A 27,141-nucleotide genomic window follows, 5' to 3' on the forward strand; every position below is an offset into this window, starting at 1 on the left:
GAACATCTGCGGCTTCCTCAGCAGTATGATGACATCATCAGGTTGTTGTAGCGCTGCGGTATGATGACATCATCAGGTCGTCGTATTGAAGTGGTATAATCACATCATCAAGTCGTTGGAGTGAAACTGTATGATGATATTATCAGTCACCTCCCTGCCGGTGAACACTATTAAAACAGGAAGAGCCTTCCTCGTCCTGCTCTTCAGTTCTCTTCTTTATTTTTAATCTTTGCTAATTAACATCCAGCCGACTGGATTTCACGCTGCTGATCTGCAGTCGCAGCGTCTTCGGTTCCTGCAGCAGAAACAAATCTGCAGCTCAGCGTGTACTTATTGAAAATAAACAAACAGTGACGCCTCAAACGATGAACAGCAGCAGGAAGAATATCTGACAACAACTTTCCTACTTTGACTGTTTTACACCATTAAAAACTGTTTAAAACTTTACTAATTCATTAACTTTGTTTAGACCAAAATCTTAAATTCTTTTTTTTTTTTTTTTTTTTTATATATGCTGATATAGTTCACATTTTACAACCCTATTTTCAACAAAGTAGTGATGTTGTAAAATTTAAATATTAACAGACTGTGATGATTTATAAATCACATAAACTCATTTGTTAGAAAATAGACCTAAAACAACATATAAAATGTTGAAACTGAGAGATTTTATTGTTTTATGTAAAATATCTGCTGATTTTGAATCTGATGGACAGTTTTCCACTTCACCTCAATCCATCTTCAATGATCTCGGTCCAGAGAAGGCAGCGGTGTTTCTGGATCATGTTTCTATCTGGTTTCTTCTTTGGAGAGTTTTAACCTGCATTTGTGGACGCAGCGATGAACTGTGTTCACAGACGATGGTTTTCACAAGTGTTCCTGAGCCCATGCAGTGATTTCCACTCCAGAATAGTGTGTTTTTAATGCAGTGCTGCCTGAGGGCCTGAAGATCACCACCATCCAATATTGGTTTCCAGCCTTGTCCCTTGTGTTCAGAGATTTATCAGGTCCTTCATCAGGTCCTCCTACCATGTTATCATTAGAGCCTTTAAAAGGGAAGTGTTTACCATATATGGTCGGTGGAGGTGTGTCCTGCAGAACATTCAGGATTCATCAGTCTGAACAATGCTGTTCTCTCTGCAGGTGAGTCACAGGCCCCGCCCACTACCTGCCCATTTACAGGGTGAAAAACAATAGACGAAAAACACTGAAACCACACACACACTCACACACTCACACTCACACACAAAGACATGCACACACACATACTCGCACACAGACATACACACACAGTTCTCCAGGGTGTAATTGAGTATTTTCAGGACAGCTCATAGCTCATCTTTACAGGGTTCTGCTTTATACTGCAGACACACGCAGACACACACACACACACACACACACACACACACACACACACACACACACACACACACACAGAAACACACACACACACACACACAGTATGTAATTGGTTGAGCTCAGTCTGTATTGATAACTGGTTGATTGATTGAAGGACCTAAAATGGAGGTAATTGGCCACAGGATCCATTAACACTGTGTGTGTGTGTGTGTGTGTGTGTGTGTGTGTGTGTGTGTGTGTGTGTGTGTGTGTGAGTCTAAGAGTGTGTCGGTCTGTGTTTGAGTGTGTGTGAGTGTGTGTTTGAGTGTGTGTGTGTGTGTGTGTGTGAGAGAGAGAGAGTGTGAGAGAGTGTGAGTGTATTTGAGTGTGAGTGTATTGCTATCGTGTGGAACAAAAAAGTATTTATGAGGACAAAGACACTTTGTGAGGACATTTATTCTGGTCCTCTGTGTATGTGTTACAATCATTGAACAGCTGCTGATATTAAACTCATTAGGGAGGCTGTAGCTCAGTTGGTAGAGTGGTTTGCACACTAATCAGAAGGTTGGTGGTTTAATCCCCAGCTCCACATGCCTAAGTGTCATTGAGCAAGACACTGAACCCTAAAAAAATTGCTCACAATGGTGAACCATCGGTGTGTTGTAAGTCGCTTTGGATAAAAGCGTCAGCTAAATGAAATGTAATCATACTTCTGTAAATGAGATCAGCATCAACCATCAGTGATGTCATCGTTGGTTTGTGAACATTATGAATCCTCCAGTTCAGATTCTGTCCGTCACCATCTTTGCTAGTTCGGAGCGGTTTGGAGCAGGAAGTGACCATATTTTGATGAGCTGGGGGAGGAGCCAGAGGTGGATCTGACCGATCTGATTGGAAACCATCCCACCCATCGATAGCTGTAACCTGACTGCACCACAGGCCTGTCAATCAAACAGACACACCCCCAAAAACAGGTCTTCTTGAATCTTCTTTTCTAATGAATGAGGGATTATTTTCAGATGGACCTCCAGAAAACTAATAAGAAGGAGTGACTTTAGCTAACAACACCGAGATAACTGATGGACACATTTTATTCACTTTGGATTTGATGAGAGAAGTTGAATGGGAGTCTATGGAGCCGGAGACTTTTTGGAGCCGACCTCTAGTGGCACTCGCTGGTATTGCAGCTGAACACACTTCTGGATCAGAACCATTTTACAGACCTGAAGCTACGAACTCTTTTATAAACAGTCTGAGGTTTGGACACCGTTTGGCCATTTTACCCAGAATACATCAGGAGCAGCCTGTAGACAAGTCCTCCTCTCATCTTCATTTCTTTCTTCTCATGGTTCACTTCAGGACAAATGTCATAAATTATCCTGACTGAGTTTCTGTAAGCAATCACCAGTTTATAATACACACACACACACACACACACACACACACACACACACACGTATACACACACACACATACACACATATATACACACACACACACACACACACACACATATATATACACACATACACATGCACACGCACACAGTAACACATGCAGTTAATTTGGTGAATAATTTCACAGCAGGTTTGCTCATTACAACAAGGCCGGACTGGATAACACTGATTAGACATACAACACACACACACTGAAAAACACTCACACAAACACACACACTGAAAAACACTCTCACACACACACACACACACACACACACACACACACACACACACACACACACACACACACACACACACACTGAACCACTCACAGAGTTCGGTATATTTTTGTTCATTAACAGCTGATTTATGACAAACTTTTGACCTCAACTTCCTCTTCATCATCATCCTCCTCTTCATCATCATCGTCCTCCTCTTAGGTAGGTAGGTAGGTATTTACTTTATTAATCCCCGAGGGAAAATTTTTTCGCTACAGCAGCATACAGAAGCAATAAGATAATAATAGAAATAATAGAATAAAATAATAGAATAGAATAGAATAATAGAAAAGCAATAAAATAGCAGTAAAAAATATAAATATAAAATATAAAATGCACAGTATATACAGTACATTATATATCTATATATATTATATACAAACAAACCAAGAAACACAGTCAACAGTGTTATTGTACTGTGATGGATTTTGCCAGAGGTGAGTTATTGTACAGTCTTATTGTAGTGGGCAGGAATGATCTCCTGTATCTGTTCTTGTGACAGCGGAGCTGGAGGAATCTTTTAGAGAAAGTGCTCTGCTGTCCCTGCAGCAGGTGGTGGAGAGGGTGGTCAGGGTTATCCAATATGGACAATAGTTTGTTCAGCGTCCTCCTCTCCACCACCTTTTCCAGGCTGTCCAGTTTGTAGCCGATGATGGAGCCGGCCTTCTTCACCAGTTTGTTAAGTCTGTTGGTGTCACCGGCTCCAATGCTGCTCCCCCAGCAGACCACAGCGAAGTACAATGCACTGGCCACAACAGACTGGTAGAACATCTCCAACATCTCGCTGCACACATTGAAGGATCGAAGTTTCCTCAAGAAAAAGAGTCGACTCATCCCCTTCTTGGAGACAGCATTGATGTTGGTCTTCCAGTTCAGTCTGTTGTCATGGAGACACCAGGTACTTGTACTCCTCAACCATGTCCACCTCCTCTCCCAGAACTCTCAGCGGTTGTGGAGCCGTCGCCTTCCTCCTGAAGTCAACCACCATCTCTCTGGTCTTGGCCACATTCAGGAGCAGGTGATTCCTTCCCGCCCACTCCACAAAGTCCTCCACTACTGCCCTGTACTCCTCCTCCCGTCCATCCCTTATACATCCTACCACTGCAGAGTCATCAGAGAACTTCTGCAGATGGCAGGACTCTGAGTTGTACTTCATCATCATCATACTATTCGTCATCCTGATAGAGCTGCAGCCTCTTTCTGTCGTTGATAGACGCACAGTCACAGACAAACAGCAGCCTGAGAACCGTCCGTTAGACCGGAGTTACAATTAGAACATTTCATCTGAACCATCAATCTGTCTCTGAGACACCAACAACACTCATCAATGTTTTACCGTCAATTATCACTTCAGATCAGTTCTATGTCAGCAGGTTCTACATTCCACAGGCTGTTAGAGCTGCTGTGATCAAACCTTTACCTACAAACAGACTCCTGATCAGCTGTTCAGGAAACTACACAGTGATATCACACCTGCTTAGGTGACCCTCCTGAAGGAAAGGTAAAATATAAATAAATGAGATTAGAGGAGGAGGAGGACGAGGAGGAAGATGAGGAGGATGAGGATGGATGAAGAGGGGAAGTCAGAAAATTAGATCGAGACACTTCAAACGAAACAGAGACCTACTGCTGTGTGTTTGTGTGCGTGTGTGTGTGTCTGTGCGTGTGTGTGTGCAGCAGCTTTGCCTAAAATCACATTGATGTTCACACACACACACACACACACAGTTAATCTCCATTCACATGCATATTAATCGTCCTTTTATAAAACAGGCAAGAGACATTGAGACAGCAGGAGAAGAAGAGAGAGACAATGAAAGGTGTCATTTTGTTGAATGGCTGCAGCTTATGTCAAATGTGAGGAATATATCCGATGTGACGGCTTCGAAAACAGACAGAATCAATCCTGCAAAGGGCTTTTTATGAGAGTGAAGGGTTAAAGTGTTTCAGTTATAACTGCAGATGCAGCACATCTCCACGCTGCCTGAGCTGCATTTAAATGTGACACTGATTAAATTTGTCAGCAGAGAAGACGAGAAGATGATGTTTCGTTCATTGGAGGACGAAAACACAAACATTCAGTGTGTTTTGATTTCCATTAAAGAGAGGAGATGAATGTCCTCAAAACACTCAAACAGTTCAGTATGAAACACTGGACACTTCTCACGCTCAACAGCCGCCATCATGGCATCGTAGTTGAAGGAGGAGGAAGCTGCAGCTGTTGCAGCGAACACAATACCAATAGCGACTACACTCATCTTAGTACACTTTACATCTCAGTACACTTACATCTTAGTACACTTACATCTTAGTACACTCACATCTTAATACACTTACATCTTAGTACACTTTACATGTTGGTACACTTAACATCTTAGTACACTTATATCTTAGTACACTCACATCTTAGTACACTTACATCTTAGTACACTCACATCTTAGTAAACTTACATCTTAGTAAACTTACATCTTAGTACACTTTACATCTGTACTCTTACATCTTATTACACTTTACGAGTACACTTGCATCTTAGTACATTTTACATCTTAGCACACTTTACATCTTAGTACACACATCTTAGTACACTTTACATCTTAGTACACTCACATCTTAGTACACTTACATCTTAGTAAACGTACATCTTAGTACACTTACATCTTAGTACACTTTACATATTAGTATACTTATATCTTAGTACATTTACATCTTAGTACACTTACATTTTAGTACATTTACATCTTAATTCAATTCAATTTTATTTATATAGCGCCAAATCACAACAGGTTATTTCATGACACTTAACACATTAAAGTCCTTGTAGAAGAACTTTACAACATTATACAGAGAAACCAACAATTCAACAATTCCCACCTACTGTAAGCTAGGAGGAAACAAAACCTCCTCTTTAAGGGAGAAAAACCTCCAACAGAGGGAAGAAAAAACTCCCTTTAACAGAAAGAAACCTCTGACAGAACCAGACTCAGAGGTGGGCGGAGCATCTGTTAACAGAACCAGACTCAGAGGTGGGCGGAGCATCTGTTAATAGAACCGGGCTTAGAGGTGGGCGGAGCATCTGTTAACAGAACCAGGATCAGAGGTGGGCGGCCATCTGCCTCGTCCGGTTGGGGTGAGAGGAGAGAAGAGAGAGAAAAGGACAGCATAGATATAGAAGAGAAGAACTGTTGGTGGAGACGACAAGCGCAGAGCAGAGACATGCAGCTCCATGATGGGACATCTGGAAAAGAAAGAAGAGAAACTACGTGAGCGAAGGAACTGAATGGAGACAACAGATAATAAGAAGAAACTATGAGAGAGAAAAAGATGGTGAGGTATGAGTCAGTTAAAGAGTAGGAGGAAAGAAAAGAAGCTCAGCATGTAACGAGGTCCCCCAGCAGCCTCGGCCTATAACAGCATAACTAAGGGTTGGTTCAGGTCTACCTGAGCCAGCCCTAACTATAGGCTTTTATCAAAAAGGAACGTTTTGAGTCTAATCTTAAAGCTAGAGAGGGTTTCTGCCCCTCCAACACAAACTGGGAGCTGGTTCCACAGGGGAGGAGCCTGAAAACTGAAGCTCCGCCTCCCATTCTACTTCTGGAAACTCAAGGAACCACAAGTAGACCAGCGTACTGAGAGAGAAGTGCTCTGCTAGGATTATATGGTTCTATAAGATCTTTACGATATGATGGAGCCTGGTCATGTAGAGCTTTGTAAGTCATCAAGAGAATTTTAAATTCTATTCTTGATTTAACAGGAAGTCAGTGAAGAGAAGATAAATCTGGAGAAATATGATCTCTCTTGCTAAATCCCATCAGTACTCTTGCTGCAGCATTTTGGATCAGCTGCAGGGTTTTTAATGAGTAATTTGGACATCCTAACAACAAGGAATTACAATAATCTAGTCTAGAAGTAACAAACGCATGAATGAGTTTTTCTGCGTCACACTGAGGAAGGATTTTCCTGATTTTATTAATATTACGTCGATGAAAGAAGGCAGTTCTGGAGATTTCCTTTATATGGTGTCTAAAGGACAAATCCTCATCAAAGATGACTCCAAGGTTCCTCACAATTTTGCTGGAGGCCAAGACAACGTCATCTCGAGTAACTAAGTGATTACAGAAAGAGTTTCTGAGGTGTTTAGGACCAAGTACAAGAACTTCTGTTTTGTCTGAATTTAGAAGCAGGAAGTTTTTGGTCATCCAGGCCTTTATGTCTTTTAGACAGGCTTTAAGTTTTACTAACTAATTAGTTTCATCTGATTTTATAGAACGATATAGCTGAGTGTCATCTGCATAACAATGGAAGTTGATGCAGTGCTTCCTGATGACATCTCCTAATGGAAGCATGTACAAAGTAAAACGTATTGGGCCTAACACTAAGCCTTGTGGAACTCCATAACTAACTCTTGTTTGTCTGGAAGACTCATTGTTGACATGGACAAACTGGAATCTATCTGATAAGTAGGATTTGAACCAGTCTAATGCAGTTCCTTTAATCCTCGTAACGTCTTCTAATCTCTGTAATAAGATCTTATGATCAATCGTATCAAAAGCAGCACTGAGGTCCAGAAGAACAAGTACAGAGACGAGTCCATTATCTGAGACTAATAAAAGGTCGTTAGTAACTTTCACCAGAGCTGTTTCTGTGGTATGATGAACTCTAAAGACTGAACATCTTCAAACAGATCATTCCTTTGTAAATTATCAAAAAGTTGATTTGCAACAACTTTTTCAAGGATTTTAGAAATAAACGTCAGGTTGGAAATTGGTCTGTAGTTTCCTAAAACAGCTGATCAAGAGTCGGCTTTTTAAGTAAAGGTTTAATTACAGCCACTTTAAAAGCCTGTATATAGCTTGTTACAATAGATCGGTTGATCTGATCTAATATGGAAGTATTAATTAAAGGGAAGACTTCCTTAAAAAGTTTAGTTGGGATGAGATCTAACAGACAGCTAGAGGATCCAGATGAAGAAATAATTCTAGTTAACTCAGAGAGCTCAACAGGAGAGAAATGTTCCAAGTTTACATCTGGTCCTACAGTTGCTTTCAGGGCTGCTGTGCTTAACATCACATCAGTGATGGTGTCAGGAAGGGTCGGCCCGATTCTCTCCCTGATAGTAAGAATTTTATTAGTAAAGAAGTTAATGAAGTCATTACTGCTGAGAGCTGAAGGAATAGAGGGCTCAACAGAACTGGGACTCTTTGTCAGCCTGCTACAGTGATGAAAAGAAACCTGGGGTTGTTCTTGTTGTCCTCTATTAATGATGAATAATATAAAGTCCTGGCCTTACGAAGAGCTTTCTTATATAATATTAGACTATCCTTCCAGGCAGGTGAAATTCTTCTAAATTAGTGGAACTCCATTTCCTTTCCATCTTTCTAGTCGCTGCCTAGCAGAGCGTAGTTCTGAGTTGTACCATGGAGACAACTTCCTCTGGTTCATGACTCTCTTCTTCAGAGGGGCGACATCATCTAGAGTTGTAGCAGAGATACTGCAGTGTTTTCTGCCAGATGATCCACTTGTGTGGGACTAAGATCAACGTAGATGTCTTCCACTGCTTTAACACACGGCATCGAAGAGGATAAACATGTAACTGCTTCCTTAAGCTTGACCACGGCATCATCTGACAGACATCTACTGTAGTGGGATTTATTCCCACATGCTGTGTAGTCCATTATTGTAACTTCAGATGTTAATAAGAAGTGATCTGACAAAACAGGGTTTTGAGGAAATACAATTACATTTTCAGTTTCCATCCCATATGACAGAACCAGATGGAGGGTGTGGTTACCACGGTGACGGGGTTTATTTACATCCTGATAAAAGCCTATAGAATCTAATAATGATCTGAAAGTAGAACTGAGACTGTCGTTGTCCACGTCAACATGAATGTTAAAGTCTCCCACTATCATCACTTTATCTGAACTCAGCACTAAATCTGATCAAAAGTCAGAATTCAGTTAGAAACCCTGAATAAGGACCAGGTGGGAGATAAACAACAACAATACAATCCATTTCTCTGCTTTCCAGTTTGGGTGAGAGACTAAGAGTCAGACTCTCAAATGAATTATAACTAAGTTTAGGTCTCGGATTAATTGATAAACTTGAGTGGAAGATTGCTGCCACTCCTCCTCCTCCTCCTCCCCTTCTTCCTCCTCCTCCTCCTCGGCCTGAATCTCTAGGAATATGATAATTAATATGACTGGGAGGAGTTGCTTCATTAATCCTAACATATTCTTCCTGTTGCAGCCAGGTCTCTGTGAGACAGAGTAAATCAATCTGATGATCAGTTATCAAGTCATTTACTAACAGATTTAGACCAGAGAGATCTGATATTTAATAATCCGCTTTTAATTGTCAGATTTTTTTTGATCCATTAATTTGGTAGGATCAATTTTTATTACATTTTTATTGATAGATCTTTCCTGGAGTTTTTTAAATATAGGTGGTCTGGGTACAGACACAACCTCTACAGGAAGTTGAAGGTTTTGGGTGAGTGACAGCTCTAAAGAAGCTGCAGAGGAGCTGTAAGACTGCAGCTCTGTGTCCTGACTTCAACCCTGGATGTCAGGTTTTAGGGCTGTTAAGAGACATGGCCATATTTCTAGAAAGAAGAGCTGCACCATCCAAAGTAGGATGGATGCCGTCTCTCCGGATCAGACCAGGTTTTTCCCAGAAAGTATTCCAATTGTCAATGAAGCCCACGTTGTTAGCGGGACACCACCTCGACAGTACACTTTACATCTTAGTAAACGTTCCATCTTAGTACATTTACATCTTAGTACATTTACATCTTATTACACTTTACATCTTAGTACATTTACATCTTATTACACTTTACATCTTAGTAAACGTTCCATCTTAGTACATTTACATCTTAGTACACTTACATTTTAGTACATTTACATCTTAGTACATTTACATCTTAGTACACTTACGTCTTAGTACACTTACATCTTAGTACATTTACATCTTAGTACACTTACATCTTAGTACATTTACATCTTAGTACACTTACATCTTAGCACATTTACATCTTAGTACATTTACATCTTAGCACACTTTTCATCATAGTATACTCATGTTATGACACTCATATGTTATTACTCAGTTTGTTTCTCTACAGTTTTTAAGTCCTGTTGTGCTTCTGTTCATGTTAAGATCAAACAAAGTATTAATCACTGAAATGATGATGTCATGCTGTAGGTGGAGGTTACTGGGAATGGGCTGGGATTGATCCACCGCTATATCAGGAGGCGTGGCCTCTCACTCTGCCCAATCAGCAGCGAAGAGGGGCGTGGTTAAGTCCGCTGATCAGCCTTGACAGAAGGCTGTCTCTACCTGTGCAGGTGTGTATTGATGACATCACATTAAAACTGTGTTCAGAGCTCAGTCTGGTCCAAGTGGACGTTTAGGTGGATCCCTGAAGCTTCAGGTAAACAGACAGACAGACAGACAGACATACCTGGACATGTTGTTGACGCTCATGTAAGACCTGTCTCTCTCTCTGTCTCTCCTGTGTATTTGGGCCTGTCCGTCCCTTGCAGCTCTGCATTGACAGGTGGCCTGTCTTACCTTTCAAGGTGAGCCTGTCTCCCTGTCTGTCTGTCTGTCTGTCTATCTGTCCGTCCGTCTGTCCATTTCATTGATCTAATCCTAGTTTCCTGTCTTTCAGGTGATGAAAGAAGTTCAACCCTCCTTTTTTACATCAAGGTTTTCTTCCAGATTCACTCTGCTGACCGACTACAGACACAGTAAGACCTACCTGCCTGTCTGTCTGTCTGCCTGTCTGTCTGTCTGCCTGCCTGTTAGAACATTATAGATTTAAGTAGTGAGATGTAGAGGCGTCTCTCTGATGGTAGTCGGTCTCCGTGTTCAGCGTTCTGCAGGAAGAACTCAACAGTCTGATCTGACCTCATGATGCTGTCACTGATGGGTTCTGACATCACAGTCACGTGACCATGTGGCTGCTGTCACAACATGTCATCTTCTCACAGAAGATCAGATCAGCCGGAGGAACTCTGTTCATTTCATCAGTTCACATTCCAGCAGCCAAAGACTGTCTATCTCAGTCACACTGAGTCATTACGGAACCAAAGAACACCACGGTTCTCAGTAGAATGGTTTTCCTTGGAACAGTTCTCAGTAGAATGGTTTTCCTTGGAGCGGTTCTCAGTAGAACGGTTTTCCTTGGAAAGATTCTCAGTAAAACGGTTTTCCTTGGAACGGTTCTCAGTAGAATGGTTTTCCTTGGAAAGGTTCTCAGTAAAACGTTTTTCCTTGGAACGGTTCTCAGTAGAATGGTTTTCCTTGGAACGGTTCTCAGTAGAACGGTTTTCCTTGGAAAGATTCTCAGGAGAACGGTTTTCCTTGGAAAGATTCTCAGGAGAACGGTTTTCCAGTTCAAAAGGTTCCACACGCACACCTACTGTACAGATCAGATCCTGATGTTCAGAACTAGAACAACAGGCAGTAATATAATGGTCAGAAAAGACAGGGGAACAGTAGAACTGTAGAGAACAGTTCTGTACCTGTTCTGGCATCAGTGTGTCATCATGTGTTTAAATAAACGTTCTTTTGTTGTGTTTGTCAGAGAAGCGAGGGACCGCTGGAGATTCAGCTACTTATGGAGGAGCGCTGCTGCTGAGGACTGACAGAACGTCAAACCTTCAACAGGTGAGTTCCTCCCTCCATCGAGGCCATAGAACCGTCTGAGCTGAGGCTGCGACTTCCACGAGGAGGAGGAGAACAGAAGGAGAACAGAAGGAGAACAGAAGGAGAACAGAAGGAGAACAGAAGGAGAACAGAAGGTGAACATAAGGAGAACAGGAGGAGAAACAGGAGAAGAACAGGAGGAGAACACGAGGAGAACAGGAGGAGAACACAAGGAGAACCGGAGGAGAACAGGAGGAGAAATAGGAGAAGAACAGGAGGAGAACACGAGGAGAACAGGAGGAGAACACAAGGAGAACAGGAGGAGAAACAGGAGAAGAACAGGAGGAGAACAGGAGGAAAACATAAGGAGAACATAAGGAGAACAGGAGGAGAAACAGGAGGAGAACACAAAGAGAGTAGGAGGAGATCACGGGGAGAACAGGTGGAGAACATGAGGAGAACAGGAGGAGAACACAAGAAGAACAGGAGGAGAAACAGGAGAAGAACAGGAGGAGAACAGGAGGAAAACAGAAGGAGAACACAAGGAGAACAGGAGGAGAAACAGGAGGAGAACACAAAGAGAATAGGAGGAGATCACGGGGAGAACAGGAGGAGAACACGAGGAGAACAGGAGAAGAACAGGAGGAGAACAAGAGGAGAACACGAGGAGAAGAGAAGGAGAACATGAGGAGAACACGAGGAGAACACAAGGAGAACAGGAGGAGAACACGAGGAGAACAGAAGGAGAACATAAGGAGAACAGGAGGAGAAACAGGAGGAGAACACGAAGAGAGTAGGAGGAGATCATGGGGAGAACAGGAGGAGAACATGAGGAGAACAGGAGGAGAACACAAGGAGAACACAAGGAGAACAGGAGGAGAAACAGGAGGAGAAACAGGAGGAGAAACAGGAGGAGAACACAAAGAGAATAGGAGGAGATCACGGGGAGAACAGGAGGAGAACGCGAGGAGAACAGGAGAAGAACAGGAGGAGAACAAGAGGAGAACACGAGGAGAAGAGAAGGAGAACATGAGGAGAACAGGAGGAGAACAGGAGGAGAAGAGAAGGAGAACATGGGGAGAACAGGAGGAGAACAGAAGGAGAACACAAGGAGAAACAGGAGGAGAACACAAGGAGAATAGGAAGAGAACATGGGGAGAACACAGGGGGAACAGGAGGAGAACACAATGAGAACACGAAGAGAACACGATGAGAACAGGAGGAGAACATGAGGAGAATAGGAGGAGAACACGGGGAGAGCAGGAGGAGAACATGAGGAGAACACAGGGAGAACAGAAGAAAAACAAGAGGAGAACACGAGAAGAACACGAGGAGAACAGGAGGAGAACACGAGGAGAACACAAGGAGAACAGGAGGAGAAACAGGAGAAGAACAGGAGGAGAACAGGAGGAGAACAGAAGGAGAAACAGGAGGAGAACACAAGGAGAATAGGAAGAGAACATGGGGAGAACACAGGGGGAACAGGAGGAGAAACAGGAGGAGAACACGAAGAGAGTAGGAGGAGATCATGGGGAGAACAGGAGGAGAACATGAGGAGAACAGGAGGAGAACACAAGGAGAACAGGAGGAGAAACAGGAGAAGAACAGGAGAACATGAGGAGAACAGGAGGAGAACAGGAGGAGAAGAGAAGGAGAACATGGGGAGAACAGGAGGAGAACAGAAGGAGAACACAAGGAGAAACAGGAGGAGAACACAAGGAGAATAGGAAGAGAACATGGGGAGAACACAGGGGGAACAGGAGGAGAACACAATGAGAACACGAAGAGAACACGATGAGAACAGGAGGAGAACATGAGGAGAATAGGAGGAGAACACGGGGAGAGCAGGAGGAGAACATGAGGAGAACACAGGGAGAACAGGAGAAGAACAAGAGGAGAACACGAGAAGAACACGAGGAGAACAGGAGGAGAACACGAGGAGAACACAAGGAGAACAGGAGGAGAAACAGGAGAAGAACAGGAGGAGAACAGGAGGAGAACAGAAGGAGAAACAGGAGGAGAACACAAGGAGAATAGGAAGAGAACATGGGGAGAACACAGGGGGAACAGGAGGAGAACACAATGAGAACACGAAGAGAACACGATGAGAACAGGAGGAGAACACGAGGAGAATAGGAGGAGAACACGGGGAGAGCAGGAGGAGAACATGAGGAGAACACAGGGAGAACAGGAGAAGAACACGAGGAGAACAGGAGGAGAACATGAGGACAAGAGAAGGAGAACATGGGGAGAACAGGAGGAGAACAGAAGGAGAACAGGAGGAGAACACAAGGAGAATAGGAAGAGAACATGGGGAGAACACAGGGGGAACAGGAGGAGAAACAGGAGGAGAACACGAAGAGAGTAGGAGGAGATCATGGGGAGAACAGGAGGAGAACATGAGGAGAACAGGAGGAGAACACAAGGAGAACAGGAGGAGAAACAGGAGAAGAACAGGAGGAGAACAGGAGGAGAAACAGGAGGAGAAACAGGAGGAGAAACAGGAGGAGAACACAAAGAGAATAGGAGGAGATCACGGGGAGAACAGGAGGAGAACACGAGGAGAACAGGAGAAGAACAGGAGGAGAACAAGAGGAGAACACGAGGAGAAGAGAAGGAGAACATGGGGAGAACAGGAGGAGAACAGAAGGAGAACACAAGGAGAAACAGGAGGAGAACACAAGGAGAATAGGAAGAGAACATGGGGAGAACACAGGGGGAACAGGAGGAGAACACAATGAGAACACGAAGAGAACACGATGAGAACAGGAGGAGAACATGAGGAGAATAGGAGGAGAACACGGGGAGAGCAGGAGGAGAACATGAGGAGAACACAGGGAGAACAGGAGAAGAACAAGAGGAGAACACGAGAAGAACACGAGGAGAACAGGAGGAGAACACGAGGAGAACACAAGGAGAACAGGAGGAGAAACAGGAGAAGAACAGGAGGAGAACAGGAGGAGAACAGAAGGAGAAACAGGAGGAGAACACAAGGAGAATAGGAAGAGAACAGGAGGAGAACAAATGATGACATCATCACGATGACTGCAATGTTGATCAGTTAAAGATTGATTCTGATCAGGTGGTTTTGTTGTGTGTGTGTGTGTGTGTGTGTGTGTGTGTGTGTGTGTGTGTGTGTGTGCGTGTCAGTGTGTTGGTGTATCTGTACAGAGAGGACAGGAGGAGGGACATGAAGAAGGAAGGAAAGACAAACGTCCTGTCGCCTCCACTCCTGTCCCAGGGTCGCCATGGTAACTGCTGCTCTGTTCTCCTCATTGTTGATTATTGATTATTTTTTTTTACATTTTAAAAATCCATCAGGAGAATCAGTTCATTTGAACATTTATAATTTTTCTAATGGTTTCTAATGTGAGTTTAATGTTCGGTGAAAAGGTCTCCTTCAGTGGTGTTACCATGGCAACTGTGAACAGATGCAGACGTTGGGCTGTTGTGTTTGTTGGTAAACATGTTAGAACATCAACACAAACACTGAAAACTGTTTCTCTGTAGACACTGTATGTCTCTGTCCGTCTGTCTGTCTGTTAGTTTGTTTGTTTGTCTCTGTCTGTTTGTTTGTCTGTGTCTCTGTCTATTTGTTTGTTTGTCTCTGTCTGTTTGTCTGTGTGTCTCTCTGTCTGTCTCCGTCTGTCTGTTTGTTTGTTTGTCTCTCTGTCTGTTTGTTTGTGTTTGTTTATATACCGTTTGTTTGTTTGTTTGTTTATCTCTGTCTGTTTCATTTCTGTTTATATTTTTTTGTATCTTTGTTTTGTTTGTGTTTTTTTATTTGTCTCTATGTCTGTTTGTTTGTTTGTCTCTGTATCTTTGTTTGTTTATCTCTGTTTGTATGTTTATTTGTTTGTTTCTGTTTGTCTGTTTGTTTGTCTGTCTGTTTGTTTATCTGTCTGTTTATTTGTTTGTTTGCCTGTCTTTTTGTTTGTCTCTGTTTGTCTGTTTGTTTGTCTCTCTAGTTGTCTGTTTTTTTCGTTTGTCTGTTTGTTTATCTGTCTGTTCGTTTGTTTGTCTCTTTGTTTGTCTGTTTGTCTGTCTGTCTGTTTGTTTGTTTGTTTGTCTGTCTGTTTGTTCGTCTGTTTGTTTGTTTGTCTGTTTGCTTGTCTCTGTCTGTTGTTTTGTTTTTCTGTTTGTTTGTTTGTTTTTGTTTTGTGAACCAGCTTCATTCAGATGGTTTACATCCTGTGACCTGTGTGATAAAGATCACGTGTGACCGGTCCAGTTGGTTCATGTATGATTTTGGACATGTGTCCTTCTGTCTCTCAGCTGCTGAGTGTTTGTTCATGAATGAATGTGTGAACTAGATCAAGGCAGCAGGGCAATAAAAACAGTGCAGAGACTCAGCAGGGGGCGGGGTCAGACGGTTGATGATGCCATGATATGACTCTGGCTGGAGGTCACAGACGACTGTTGGAGCCCGAGGGTTCAGCAGAGTCCCAGTGCTGGTCTCTGATTGGACCAGATCAGCCAAATGATCTGCTTCTGCTGACGTCATCACAGCAGTGGTTTCACTGTGACTCAGGTGTTTCGGGTGTTTTAGGTGTTTTAGGTGTTTCAGGTGTTTCAGGTGTTTCATGTGTTTCAGGTGTTTTAGGTGTTTCATGTGTTTTAGGTGTTTCATGTGTTTCAGGTGTTTTAGGTGTTTCATGTGTTTCAGGTGTTTTAGGTGTTTCAGGTGTTTCATGTGTTTCAGGTGTTTTAGGTGTTTCATGTGTTTCATGTGTTTCATGTGTTTTAGGTGTTTCATGTGTTTTAGGTGTTTCAGGTGTTTCAGGTGTTTCATGTGTTTCAGGTGTTTTAGGTGTTTCATGTGTTTCAGGTGTTTCATGTGTTTCAGGTGTTTTAGGTGTTTCATGTGTTTCAGGTGTTTCATGTGTTTCAGGTGTTTTAGGTGTTTCATGTGTTTCAGGTGTTTTAGGTGTTTCATGTGTTTCAGGTGTTTTAGGTGTTTTAGGTGTTTTAGGTGTTTCATGTGTTTCAGGTGTTTTAGGTGTTTCATGTGTTTCAGGTGTTTCACGTGTTTCAGGTGTTTTAGGTGTTTCATGTGTTTCAGGTGTTTTAGGTGTTTCATGTGTTTCAGGTGTTTTAGGTGTTTCATGTGTTACAGGTGTTTCATGTGTTTCAGGTGTTTTAGGTGTTTCATGTGTTTCAGGTGTTTCATGTGTTTCAGGTGTTTTAGGTGTTTCATGTGTTTCAGGTGTTTCATGTGTTTCAGGTGTTTTAGGTGTTTCATGTGTTTCATGTGTTTTAGGTGTTTCATGTGTTTCATGTGTTTCAGGTGTTTTAGGTGTTTCATGTGTTTCAGGTGTTTTAGGTGTTTCATGTGTTTCGGGTGTTTTAGGTGTTTTAGGTGTTTCTGTGTGGTAATGCAGGTGTGTCGTGTGGACTGGAGATGACCGGGTCTTCTTCTTCAATCCCACAATCCACCTCTCTGTGTGGGAGAGACCAGGGGAGCTGATTGGCCGAGACATCAGCCACATCATCGAGGACCCACCCCACAAGAGGAAGAAGACGACACCTGCTGGTCTGTCTCTTTACCTGTCTGTCCTCACCTGTTTGTCTCTTCACCTGTCTCTCCTCACCTGTTTATCGTTTACCTGTCTATCTTTCACCTGTCTGTCTCCTCACCTGTCTGCCTCCTCATCTGTCTGTCTTTCACCTGTTTGTCTCTTCATCTGTCTGGCTCCTCACCTGTCCAACTGTGGAACTCGTCTCTCTGTGACAGACAACTGCTCCAGCTGTAAATCATCCGGTCTCTATGGTAACGGTGACGATGAAGATGATGATCATAAACACAACTCCAAGAGGAAGAGGTGAGTCTGAAGGAGCCAATCAAGGAGTAGAACAGAGTCGATGTCAAAGGTCAAAAGGTTTTTGTTTACTGTGGTTTGTTGTTTTGTTCGTAAAACATTTTGACCTGATGATATCATCATCACAGAGCGATGTGATTGGTTGGATGTTTCTCTGTCTTTAGATCAGAGGAGTCTCTCGTCCCTCATCCAGAAGAAGTTAAGCTCCTCCCACTGGAGCTTCGCATCGCTCACTTCAGAGAAATGATGCTGGAGAGAGGGGTAGATTCCTGTTTACACACACACACACACACACACACACACACACACACACACACACACACACACACACCTACTTCCTGTCCACCTGTCTACATGTCTGCAGGTGTCGGCGTTCTCCACCTGGGACAGGGAGCTCCATAAGATGGTATTTGACCCTCGATACCTGCTGCTGACTTCAGATCAGAGGAAACAGGTCTCTCTTTATTTCTCTGAGTCCACTGAGGTGACGTCACACCTTCATGATGTCACTGTGACATCACGTTACCTGTGTGTGCAGGTGTTTGAGCAGTTTGTGAAGAGCAGGGTGAAGGAGGAGTACAAGGAGAAGAGGGGGAAACTGCAGAGGGCCCGAGAGGAGTTCAAACAGCTGCTGGAGGAAGCGAAGATCAGCAGCAGGTATCATCCATTATTCACACCTGACCTCAGTCAACCTCCTCACCTGGACCGCCAGGTGTTCGTCTCTTCCCTGAGGCTCCGCTCTGACAGCTGACACTCCGCTGGCTCAGATTCAGGAGCTCCTCTGTGAATCCACCGTTAACAACTGATGGAGATGTCAGAGCTCTGTCCGACCACCAAAATTCAACACGTAAACTAGAAGTTGGAGCAGAGCGTTACATTAGACAGTTACCTGTGTAACACCTGAACCACAAACAGTAAAGATCAGCCTGTAGTCTGTCCTGTTGTACCTGCTGATGGAGAAACAGGTCTTATGGCTCTTCAGACAGAAAGGATCCACTTTAATCATCTCAACAAAAGCTGAACACATACCAGTATCGATCAATACATTCAGAGTGTTCCTGAAGGCAGCACAGAGCTGCACACAGAGGACCAACAAACTTCATGAGGACATATTCAGAGTTATTGATCAGCTTCATCACTGAGTTCCACGTTAACATGACCACTGGTACATGAGCATTAGTGATGTCACCATGGAAACCTGAGGGAGCATTAATGCTGTCACCATGGAAACCTGAGGGAGCATTAGTGATGTCACCTTGGAAACCTGAGGGAGCATTTGTGATGTCACCTTGGAAACCTGAGGGAGCATTAGTGATATCACCATGGAAACCTGAGGGAGCATTAATGCTGTCACCATGGAAACCTGAGGGAACATTGGTGATGTCACCATGGAAACCTGAGGGAACATTGGTGATGTCACCATGGAAACCTGAGGGAACATTAGTGATGTCACCATGGAAACCTGAGGGAGCATTAGTGATGTCACCATGGAAACCTGAGGGAGCATTAGTGATGTCACCATGGAAACCTGAGGGAGCATTAATGCTGTCACCATGGAAACCTGAGGGAACATTAGTGATGTCACCATGGAAACCTGAGGAAGCATTAGTGATGTCACCATGGAAACCTGAGGGAACATTAGTGATGTCACCATGGAAACCTGGGGGAACATTAGTGATGTCACCATGGAAACCTGAAACTGGAGCAGAGAAACATCATATTATATATTAAACTCTGTAAATGGTCATCAGAGACCCTTGACATGCTTCAGAAAGTCTACAGCGATGGAGCGATGAGCCGGGCGAGGTGTTCTGATGACGTCACGTTTCAAGAGGGGCGGAGCTTCACTGTCTGAAGAAGGCGCGTCAGATCAGGAGACACCAGGTAGGTTTTCTTTGTGTCACCGTGAATTCGTCCCCCAGAGACAGACTGTCAACACCGAGTTCCACCGGGACCTTCTGAGGGGAACATTCACTGTGGACCACCTGAACTGTGTCGCCATGGCAACAGACTTCTCCAAAATGACAACACAAGCATCGTGTTAAAGATTTTGTTCCCCAAAAATATGCCCCGAAATCTGATGCAAGGAACAAGACTGAGAATCAATGTTGGACGGTCGTGATCAGCTGCTTTAAAACCAGCCATGATTCTGTGGTGGAAATCATTGCGTGGGCTCAGGAACACTTGGCTGTGAGCAGGCATGTTGAACATTTTGTTCCTCAAAACCTGATGTTTCTCTGCTCCAGTTTCAGGTTCTCGATGACATCATAGATGTTCACGTACCAGTGGTCATGTTACCGTGTGGAACTCAGTGATGATGCTGATCAGATGACATAACTTCCCCATGAAGGTTGTTGTGCATCACCGTACTGCGTTCATGTGCAACAGGAAGTCTCTGAATGTTTTGGTTGAACCTTATATGAATATCATTTTCTTCATTGTCATTTGGTTTCATATTGTATTTTAGTTTTTCATGTGTTTGTAGTTTTTTTTCTGTTTATATTTTTTATTTCTTTAAATATATTTTTACTGATATTTTTTATTTGCGCTCTATTAACTCTCGACCCTCATGAGGAAACACAAATATTCATGTTTCGTTCTTATTTTTCTCTGCAGATCTACGTTTAAGGAGTTCTGTGCTCGTTACCATGGCGACCAGCGGTTCAACGCTCTGAACAGGAAGAAGGACCAGGAAGTTATCTTTAACTATTACATCACATCGTTAAAGAAACGAGACAAAGAGAACAGAGCTAGACTGAGGAAAATGAGATGAAATCTGAAAACCTTTCTGAACCATCTGGATCCTTTGTAGAACTCATCCAGGATCTTCCAGAGCCTTTAGGAACCCTCAAAACCCCATCAGGACATTCTGGCCGACCCTGTGTTGGCTCCCATTAATGGATCTTAGTTCCAGACTCCTGATTCTGTTGGATAAACTGGACCAGTATCAAAAACATTAGACTAGGATCACTGCGTCTCAGAGGTTCTACATGGTTCTGGACTTTGTTTTACAGTTTTCAAGACAGGATAAAGACCAGCACCATCAGACTGATTTCTGTGGGGTGCTGAATTCATCTGGATCAGCTGCATTGTTCCAAAACTGGACGGACTCTTTCTCACGTATTAAAAGAACTGAGCCACTGAACTGAACTGAACTAAACTGGACTGAACTGGACTGAACTGAACTAAACTGGACTGAACTGGACTGAACTGAACTAAACTGGACTGAACTGGACTCAACTGGACTGGACTGGACTCAACTGGACTGGACTGGACTGGACTGGACTTCAACAAAACTTAGAGCACAAGACAGACTGTTCCCACACACACATCTGTTCTGTGTAATCGTGGTCCACCTTCATGTCTATTCTGTGTTTTTTCCAACATGTTTGTTATCAGGATTTCTGCTGTCAAAATACAAACAAACAAAGTACATTTCTGATGTGATGTAATTCCCCATCCCCCCCTCCCCCACGCACACACAGACCTGTCAACATGGTGAGCTGTGATTAGACATATTTTGTGTCCTGATGTACAGATTGGATGATTTTTCAAGTCTTCTCCTTGGACGGTGTCTGTGTTGATCTTTGTGTTCTGACGTGTCATTGGCTGTTGGTCATGACGTGTTTTAAAAATTAAACGTGTAAACAGATGTGCTGCTGTTGTCTTTGTTGTTTCAGCCTTGTTTTACTGCTCACAAGTACAGACAGTAAAAACAGAGGCTGCAGCTCTATCAACTAGATGTTCCTCCTGTGTGGACACATGAAACTGAAGAAGATAATAATGGAATCACTTCCTTAAATTTGACCTCAGCATCATCAGACAAACGTCTACTGTAGTGGAATTATTTCCTCATGCTGTGTACTCTATTATTGTAAATTCACGTTATTAAAATGGTTTGACTAAAGAGAGTTTAGAGGAAATAGTATTAAATGTTCAGTTTCTACGTCAGTGAGTGGCTTTATTTACATTTGAGTCTAATAATGAACTGTTGAACATCATGAATGTTAAAGTCACCTCCATCATCACTCAGCACTGAATCAGAACCCTCTGGGTCCGCTGGGTCACAACACTGAATACTGCTTACAGTTTTCAACTGATCAAACATGGACAGCTTCAAACTCTTTGTCCAAAAAAATCCTCACGAAATCACAAAGGCCAGTCATCCCTGAGCTTTCAGCTGAGCCATCCGCTTCAGCAGCTTCAGGCTGCTGCTCACTCGTCACGGACAATCGAGAGGAGTTGTTTATTTTTGTACGTAAATCACATTGAAATGTAACCTCCTGCCCTCAGCTCATCACAGCTAAGGGCTGACACCTGCTCACCTGACGCAGGTGAGTCTCATCAGGTCAGACTTCAATAGCTGCCTGAACGACTTGAGACAGTCTTCTTCTTCCTCTCCAGATGTGACGGTTCAGTCTGAGCACATTGAAGGCAGCTGGGCTGAAAAACAGAGAGCTGTTTCTGTTGGTGTGACAGCTTTAACGTGATCCATCACAGTGAGATGTGAAACACGGAGCGGCCAGCAGAGGGAGACAAAGCTCTGATGGGTCAGCTCTTCCTCACACAGGAGGATGCTGGGACGAGGAGGAGGAGGAGGAGGAGGGAGGGGGGAGATGACGCCAGCAGAGGCTGCAGAGATGCTAACAGCACCGAGGCACAAATCCAATCTGACAGGAGCTAACTGCTAATACAGACAGACAGAGAGACAGAGAGACAGACCGACAGAGACAGACAGACAGATAGAGAGACAGTCGAAGGGAGGCTGATGCTGATGCTGATGCTGATGCTGATGCTGGCAGCACACACACTAACACAGTGAGCTGCAGTGAAGCTAGCTGCTGTTAGCATGCTGTTAGGAGGAAGCTAATCAACTGACATATACACACACACACACACACACACACACACACACACACACACACGGCAATGCAGTGTCCGAAGCTTCCTATTGGACGGTGAGTGATTTATCTGTGTGTGTGTTTTCTGTTAGGCCTCAGCTGTCACTGTGTGTTTAAATGTGATGTGATGATGACAGACTCTGTGTTGATGCTGTTGCCATGGAAACAGTCATGTTTTCATGTTGTCAGTGGGTCACCTGTCCTGTATACCCCCAAAACATGTGATCAGTTTCAGGTGACTCAGATAATAGTATTACTGCTACTGCTACTGATAATACTACTACTGATAATGATACTACTACTGATTCTGATACTACTACTGATAATACTACTGATAATGATACTACTACTGATTCTGATACAACTACTGATAATACTACTGATAATGATACTACTACTGATAATGATATTACTACTGATAATGATACTACTACTGATAACACTACTACTGATACTGATACTACTGCTGATACTGATACTACTACTATAATGCTAGTTACACTACCAACACTAGTAATACTAACAACAGTAGTAATACTACTAACACTATTAAATTAGTAACACTAGTAATAGTGTAATACTATAATACTACTAATACTAGTAACACTAGTAATACTAGTACTGTGTGTGTTTACAGTTGTGTGTTTGTGTGTGGACAGGTGAACATGTAGTCAAACTTCAGGTTGACAGACAGCTCACTGGGTGGGCGGAGCCTGCAGGTGGTGGTGGTAATGTCAAAACGAGGAGTAGCGGGGCGAGGGAAGGGGGACCGACTGGACGCCATGGCAACCCTTCAAGCAGCCAATGAGGAGCTGAGAGCAAAACTGACAGACATCCAGATCGAACTCCAACAGGAAAAGAACAAGGTAAGGACAACAGAACCTTCTCATCCCAGTACTACGAGGAGTACTATGAATACTCGCACTACTGCAGTACTGGCACCAACATGAAGCAGCACCTCGGTGTTTTAGTACTGCTACTACTGTCCGAGTGTTCCAGGTGAGCCGTCTGGAGAGGGAGAAGAGTCAGGAGCTGAAGGCAGAGCATCACCGAGCAACAGTTGCCGTGACGGAGCTGAAGACCAAACTCCACGAAGAGAAGCAGAAGGAGTTGGCAGTTACCAGGGAGACGTTACTACGGCAACATGAGATGGAACTTATGAGGGTCATCAAAATCAAAGATGGAGAAATTCAACGTCTGAACGGATTGGTGCTAACGCTGAGAGACGGATCCACAGACAAAGTGAGTCACCTGATTCACACCTACCTGTCTGTCTGCACATCTACCTGTCTGTCTGCACATCTACCGGTCTGTCTGCACATCTACCTGTCTGTCTGCACATCTACCGGTCTGTCTGCACATCTACCTGTCTGTCTGCACATCTACCTGTCTGTCTGCACATCTACCGGTCTGTCTGCACATCTACCGGTCTGTCTGTCCTTCAGCTCCTGCAGGTGTGGAGAAGGTTTTAGGGTGTGTTCTCTGATTCCTCAGGTGAGGACCACTCTGCTGGCAGACGTGGAGGAGGCGAGGAGGAGCTGGGAGGCGGAGCGTTGTCGCCTCCAGCAGGAGGTTCAGGATGTGCGAGGAGCAAAAAGGACCACAGAGGAGGCTCTGACATCGGCTCAGCAGGCCTGCCAGGCTCGAGCAGCCGAGCTCCGATCAGCTCATCACCAGCATCAGGAGGAGCTGAACCGGACCAAGAGGGACTGTGAGAGGGAGATCCGCCGACTGGTACGACCCACCAGCACATACATGACCGTTTACACATGTATGAGTTTTAAAAAGAAGTTCAGCCTTGTTAGAGTTTAATGTGAGCGACATCATCTTCATCACCTCTCTGAGCGAAATCATCTTCATCACCTCTCTGAGAGTCTTCTGTTGGTTCACAACAACGACTCATCCAAACACAGCAGTGACTCATTCTGTCTGATGAATGAACACATTATTATGACACATGAGGAGGACACACACAGACACACACTGGTACAACACACACAACACAACACATACTGGTACAACACACACAACACAACACACACAGACACACACTGGTTCAACACACACAACACACACAACACAACACATACTGGTACAACACACAACACAACACACACAGACACACACTGGTACAACACACACAACACACACAACACACACAACACAACACATACTGGTACAACACACACAACACAACACACACAGACACACACTGGTACAACACACACAACACAACATACACAACACAACACATACTGGTACAACACACACAACACAACACACACTGGTACAACACACACTGGTACAACACACACTGACACACACTGGTACAACACACACAACACACACAACACAACACACACAACACACACAACACAACACACAACACAACACACACAGACACACACTGGTACAACACACACAACACACACAACACAACATACACAACACAACACAACACATACTGGTACAACACACACAACACAACACACACAGACACACACTGGTACAACACACACAACACAACATACACAACACAACATACACAACACAACACAACACATACTGGTACAACACACACAACACACACAACACAACATACACAACACAACATACACAACACACACAGACACACACTGGTACAACACACACAACACACACAACACAACATACACAACACAACACAACACATACTGGTACAACACACACAACACAACACACACAGACACACACTGGTACAACACACACAACACAACATACACAACACAACACATACTGGTACAACACACACAACACAACACATACTGGTACAACACACACAACACAACACACACAGACACACACTGGTACAACCCACACAACACAACATACACAACACAACACATACTGGTACAACACACACAACACAACACATACTGGTACAACACACACTGGTACAACACACACTGACACACACTGGTACAACACACACAACACAACATACAACACAACACACACTGGTACAACACACACAACGCAACACACACAGACACACACCGGTACAACACACACAACACAACACACACAACACAACATACACAACACAACACACACTGGTACAACACACACAACACACACAACACAACATACACAACACACAACACAACATACACTGGTACAACACACACAACACAAACAACACAACACACACTGACACACACTGGTACAACACACACAACACACACAACACACAACACAACACACTGGTACAACACACACAACACAACATACACAACACAACATACACAACACAACACAACACATACTGGTACAACACACACAACACACACAACACAACATACACAACACAACATACACAACACACACAGACACACACTGGTACAACACACACAACACACACAACACAACATACACAACACAACACAACACATACTGGTACAACACACACAACACAACACACACAGACACACACTGGTACAACACACACAACACAACATACACAACACAACACATACTGGTACAACACACACAACACAACACACACTGGTACAACACACACTGACACACACTGGTACAACACACACAACACACAACACAACACACATAACACAACATACACAACACAACACAACACATACTGGTACAACACACACAACACAACACACACAGACACACACTGGTACAACCCACACAACACAACATACACAACACAACACATACTGGTACAACACACACAACACAACACATACTGGTACAACACACACTGGTACAACACACACTGACACACACTGGTACAACACACACAACACAACATACAACACAACACACACTGGTACAACACACACAACGCAACACACACAGACACACACCGGTACAACACACACAACACAACACACACAACACAACATACACAACACAACACACACTGGTACAACACACACAACACACACAACACAACATACACAACACACAACACAACATACACTGGTACAACACACACAACACAAACAACACAACACACACTGACACACACTGGTACAACACACACAACACACACAACACACAACACAACACACTGGTACAACACACACAACACAACACAACACAAAATTTCCCCTCGGGGATTAATAAAGTAACTACCTAACCTAACCTAACCTAACCTAACCTAACCTAACCACACACTGGTACAACACACACTGGTGCAACACACACAACACACACAACACAACACACAACACAACACACACTGGTGCAACACACACAACACACACAGACACAGACCGGTACAACACACACAACACAACACAACACAACACAACACAACACAACACAACACAACACAACACAACACAACACAACACAACACAACACAACACAACACACACTGGTGCAACACACACAACACACACAGACACAGACCGGTACAACACACACAACACAACACAACACAACACAACACAACACAACACAACACAACACAACACAACACAACACAACACAACACAACACAACACACACAACACAACACACACAACACACACAACACAACACAAACAACACACACAACACAACACACACAACACACACAACACAACACACACTGGTACAACACACACAACACACACAACACAACACACACTGGTACAACACACACAACACACACAACACAACACACCTAACCCGTATCTAAACTGTCTGTCTCACCCATCTGTC

The 27,141-nt window shown here is 43.6% G+C and overlaps 3 protein-coding genes across 17 annotated transcripts in view; all 3 read left to right on the forward strand.

Moving 5' to 3' along the window:
- tcerg1l (transcription elongation regulator 1 like) overlaps positions 1-21,179 on the forward strand; it is a 34,916-nt gene extending 13,737 nt beyond the window's left edge. For 4 of the 5 annotated variants that reach the window (XM_069147111.1, XM_069147114.1, XM_069147109.1 and 1 more), the window contains exons 7-17: positions 10,260-10,402; positions 10,601-10,636; positions 10,729-10,807; positions 11,647-11,729; positions 14,859-14,959; positions 17,090-17,241; positions 17,443-17,530; positions 17,692-17,788; positions 17,892-17,981; positions 18,066-18,184; positions 20,144-21,179. In XM_069147111.1, the coding sequence (XP_069003212.1) occupies positions 10,260-10,402; positions 10,601-10,636; positions 10,729-10,807; positions 11,647-11,729; positions 14,859-14,959; positions 17,090-17,241; positions 17,443-17,530; positions 17,692-17,788; positions 17,892-17,981; positions 18,066-18,184; positions 20,144-20,300 (1,145 nt within the window). In that variant the 3' untranslated portion in view covers positions 20,301-21,179. The remainder of the gene's footprint in view (positions 1-10,259; positions 10,403-10,600; positions 10,637-10,728; positions 10,808-11,646; positions 11,730-14,858; positions 14,960-17,089; positions 17,242-17,442; positions 17,531-17,691; positions 17,789-17,891; positions 17,982-18,065; positions 18,185-20,143) is intronic. The other variant, XM_069147112.1, reaches the window with a different exon arrangement.
- On the forward strand, positions 15,003-17,176 carry LOC138196787 (fibropellin-3). The gene is made up of 2 exons (XM_069147115.1): positions 15,003-16,761; positions 16,825-17,176. Exons 1-2 carry the CDS (start codon positions 16,098-16,100, stop codon positions 17,082-17,084), a joined length of 924 nt encoding a protein of 307 aa, XP_069003216.1. The 5' UTR covers positions 15,003-16,097; the 3' UTR covers positions 17,085-17,176.
- A 964-nt stretch (positions 21,180-22,143) lies between the features above and the next one.
- jakmip3 (Janus kinase and microtubule interacting protein 3) overlaps positions 22,144-27,141 on the forward strand; it is a 17,840-nt gene continuing 12,842 nt past the window's right edge. For 10 of the 11 annotated variants that reach the window (XR_011178151.1, XM_069147116.1, XM_069147118.1 and 7 more), the window contains exons 1-4: positions 22,144-22,485; positions 23,088-23,294; positions 23,428-23,670; positions 23,923-24,162. Coding sequence is in view for 10 of the 11 variants with exons in the window: in XM_069147116.1 (XP_069003217.1) it covers positions 23,160-23,294; positions 23,428-23,670; positions 23,923-24,162 (618 nt within the window). In the remaining variant the exon portion in view is untranslated. Of the gene's footprint in view, positions 22,486-23,065; positions 23,295-23,427; positions 23,671-23,922; positions 24,163-27,141 lie in introns of all 11 variants that reach the window. The other variant, XM_069147117.1, reaches the window with a different exon arrangement.

This window comes from Embiotoca jacksoni, unplaced genomic scaffold, assembly GCF_022577435.1.
Source record: "Embiotoca jacksoni isolate LCO1_2020_lvr unplaced genomic scaffold, fEmbJac1.0.p SCAF_130, whole genome shotgun sequence".
Taxonomy (NCBI): Eukaryota; Metazoa; Chordata; class Actinopteri; family Embiotocidae; genus Embiotoca; species Embiotoca jacksoni.

What these genes read in the sequence shown, in the direction of transcription:
- LOC138196787 (XM_069147115.1), top strand. Translation starts at nt 16,098, where the DNA reads ATGACTCTGGCTGGAGGTCACAGACGACTGTTGGAGCCCGAGGGTTCA. An exon ending in AGGTGTTTTAGGTGTTTCAT is followed by an intron (nt 16,762 to 16,824) that starts GTGTTTCAGGTG and finishes CATGTGTTACAG; the next exon opens with GTGTTTCATGTGTTTCAGGT.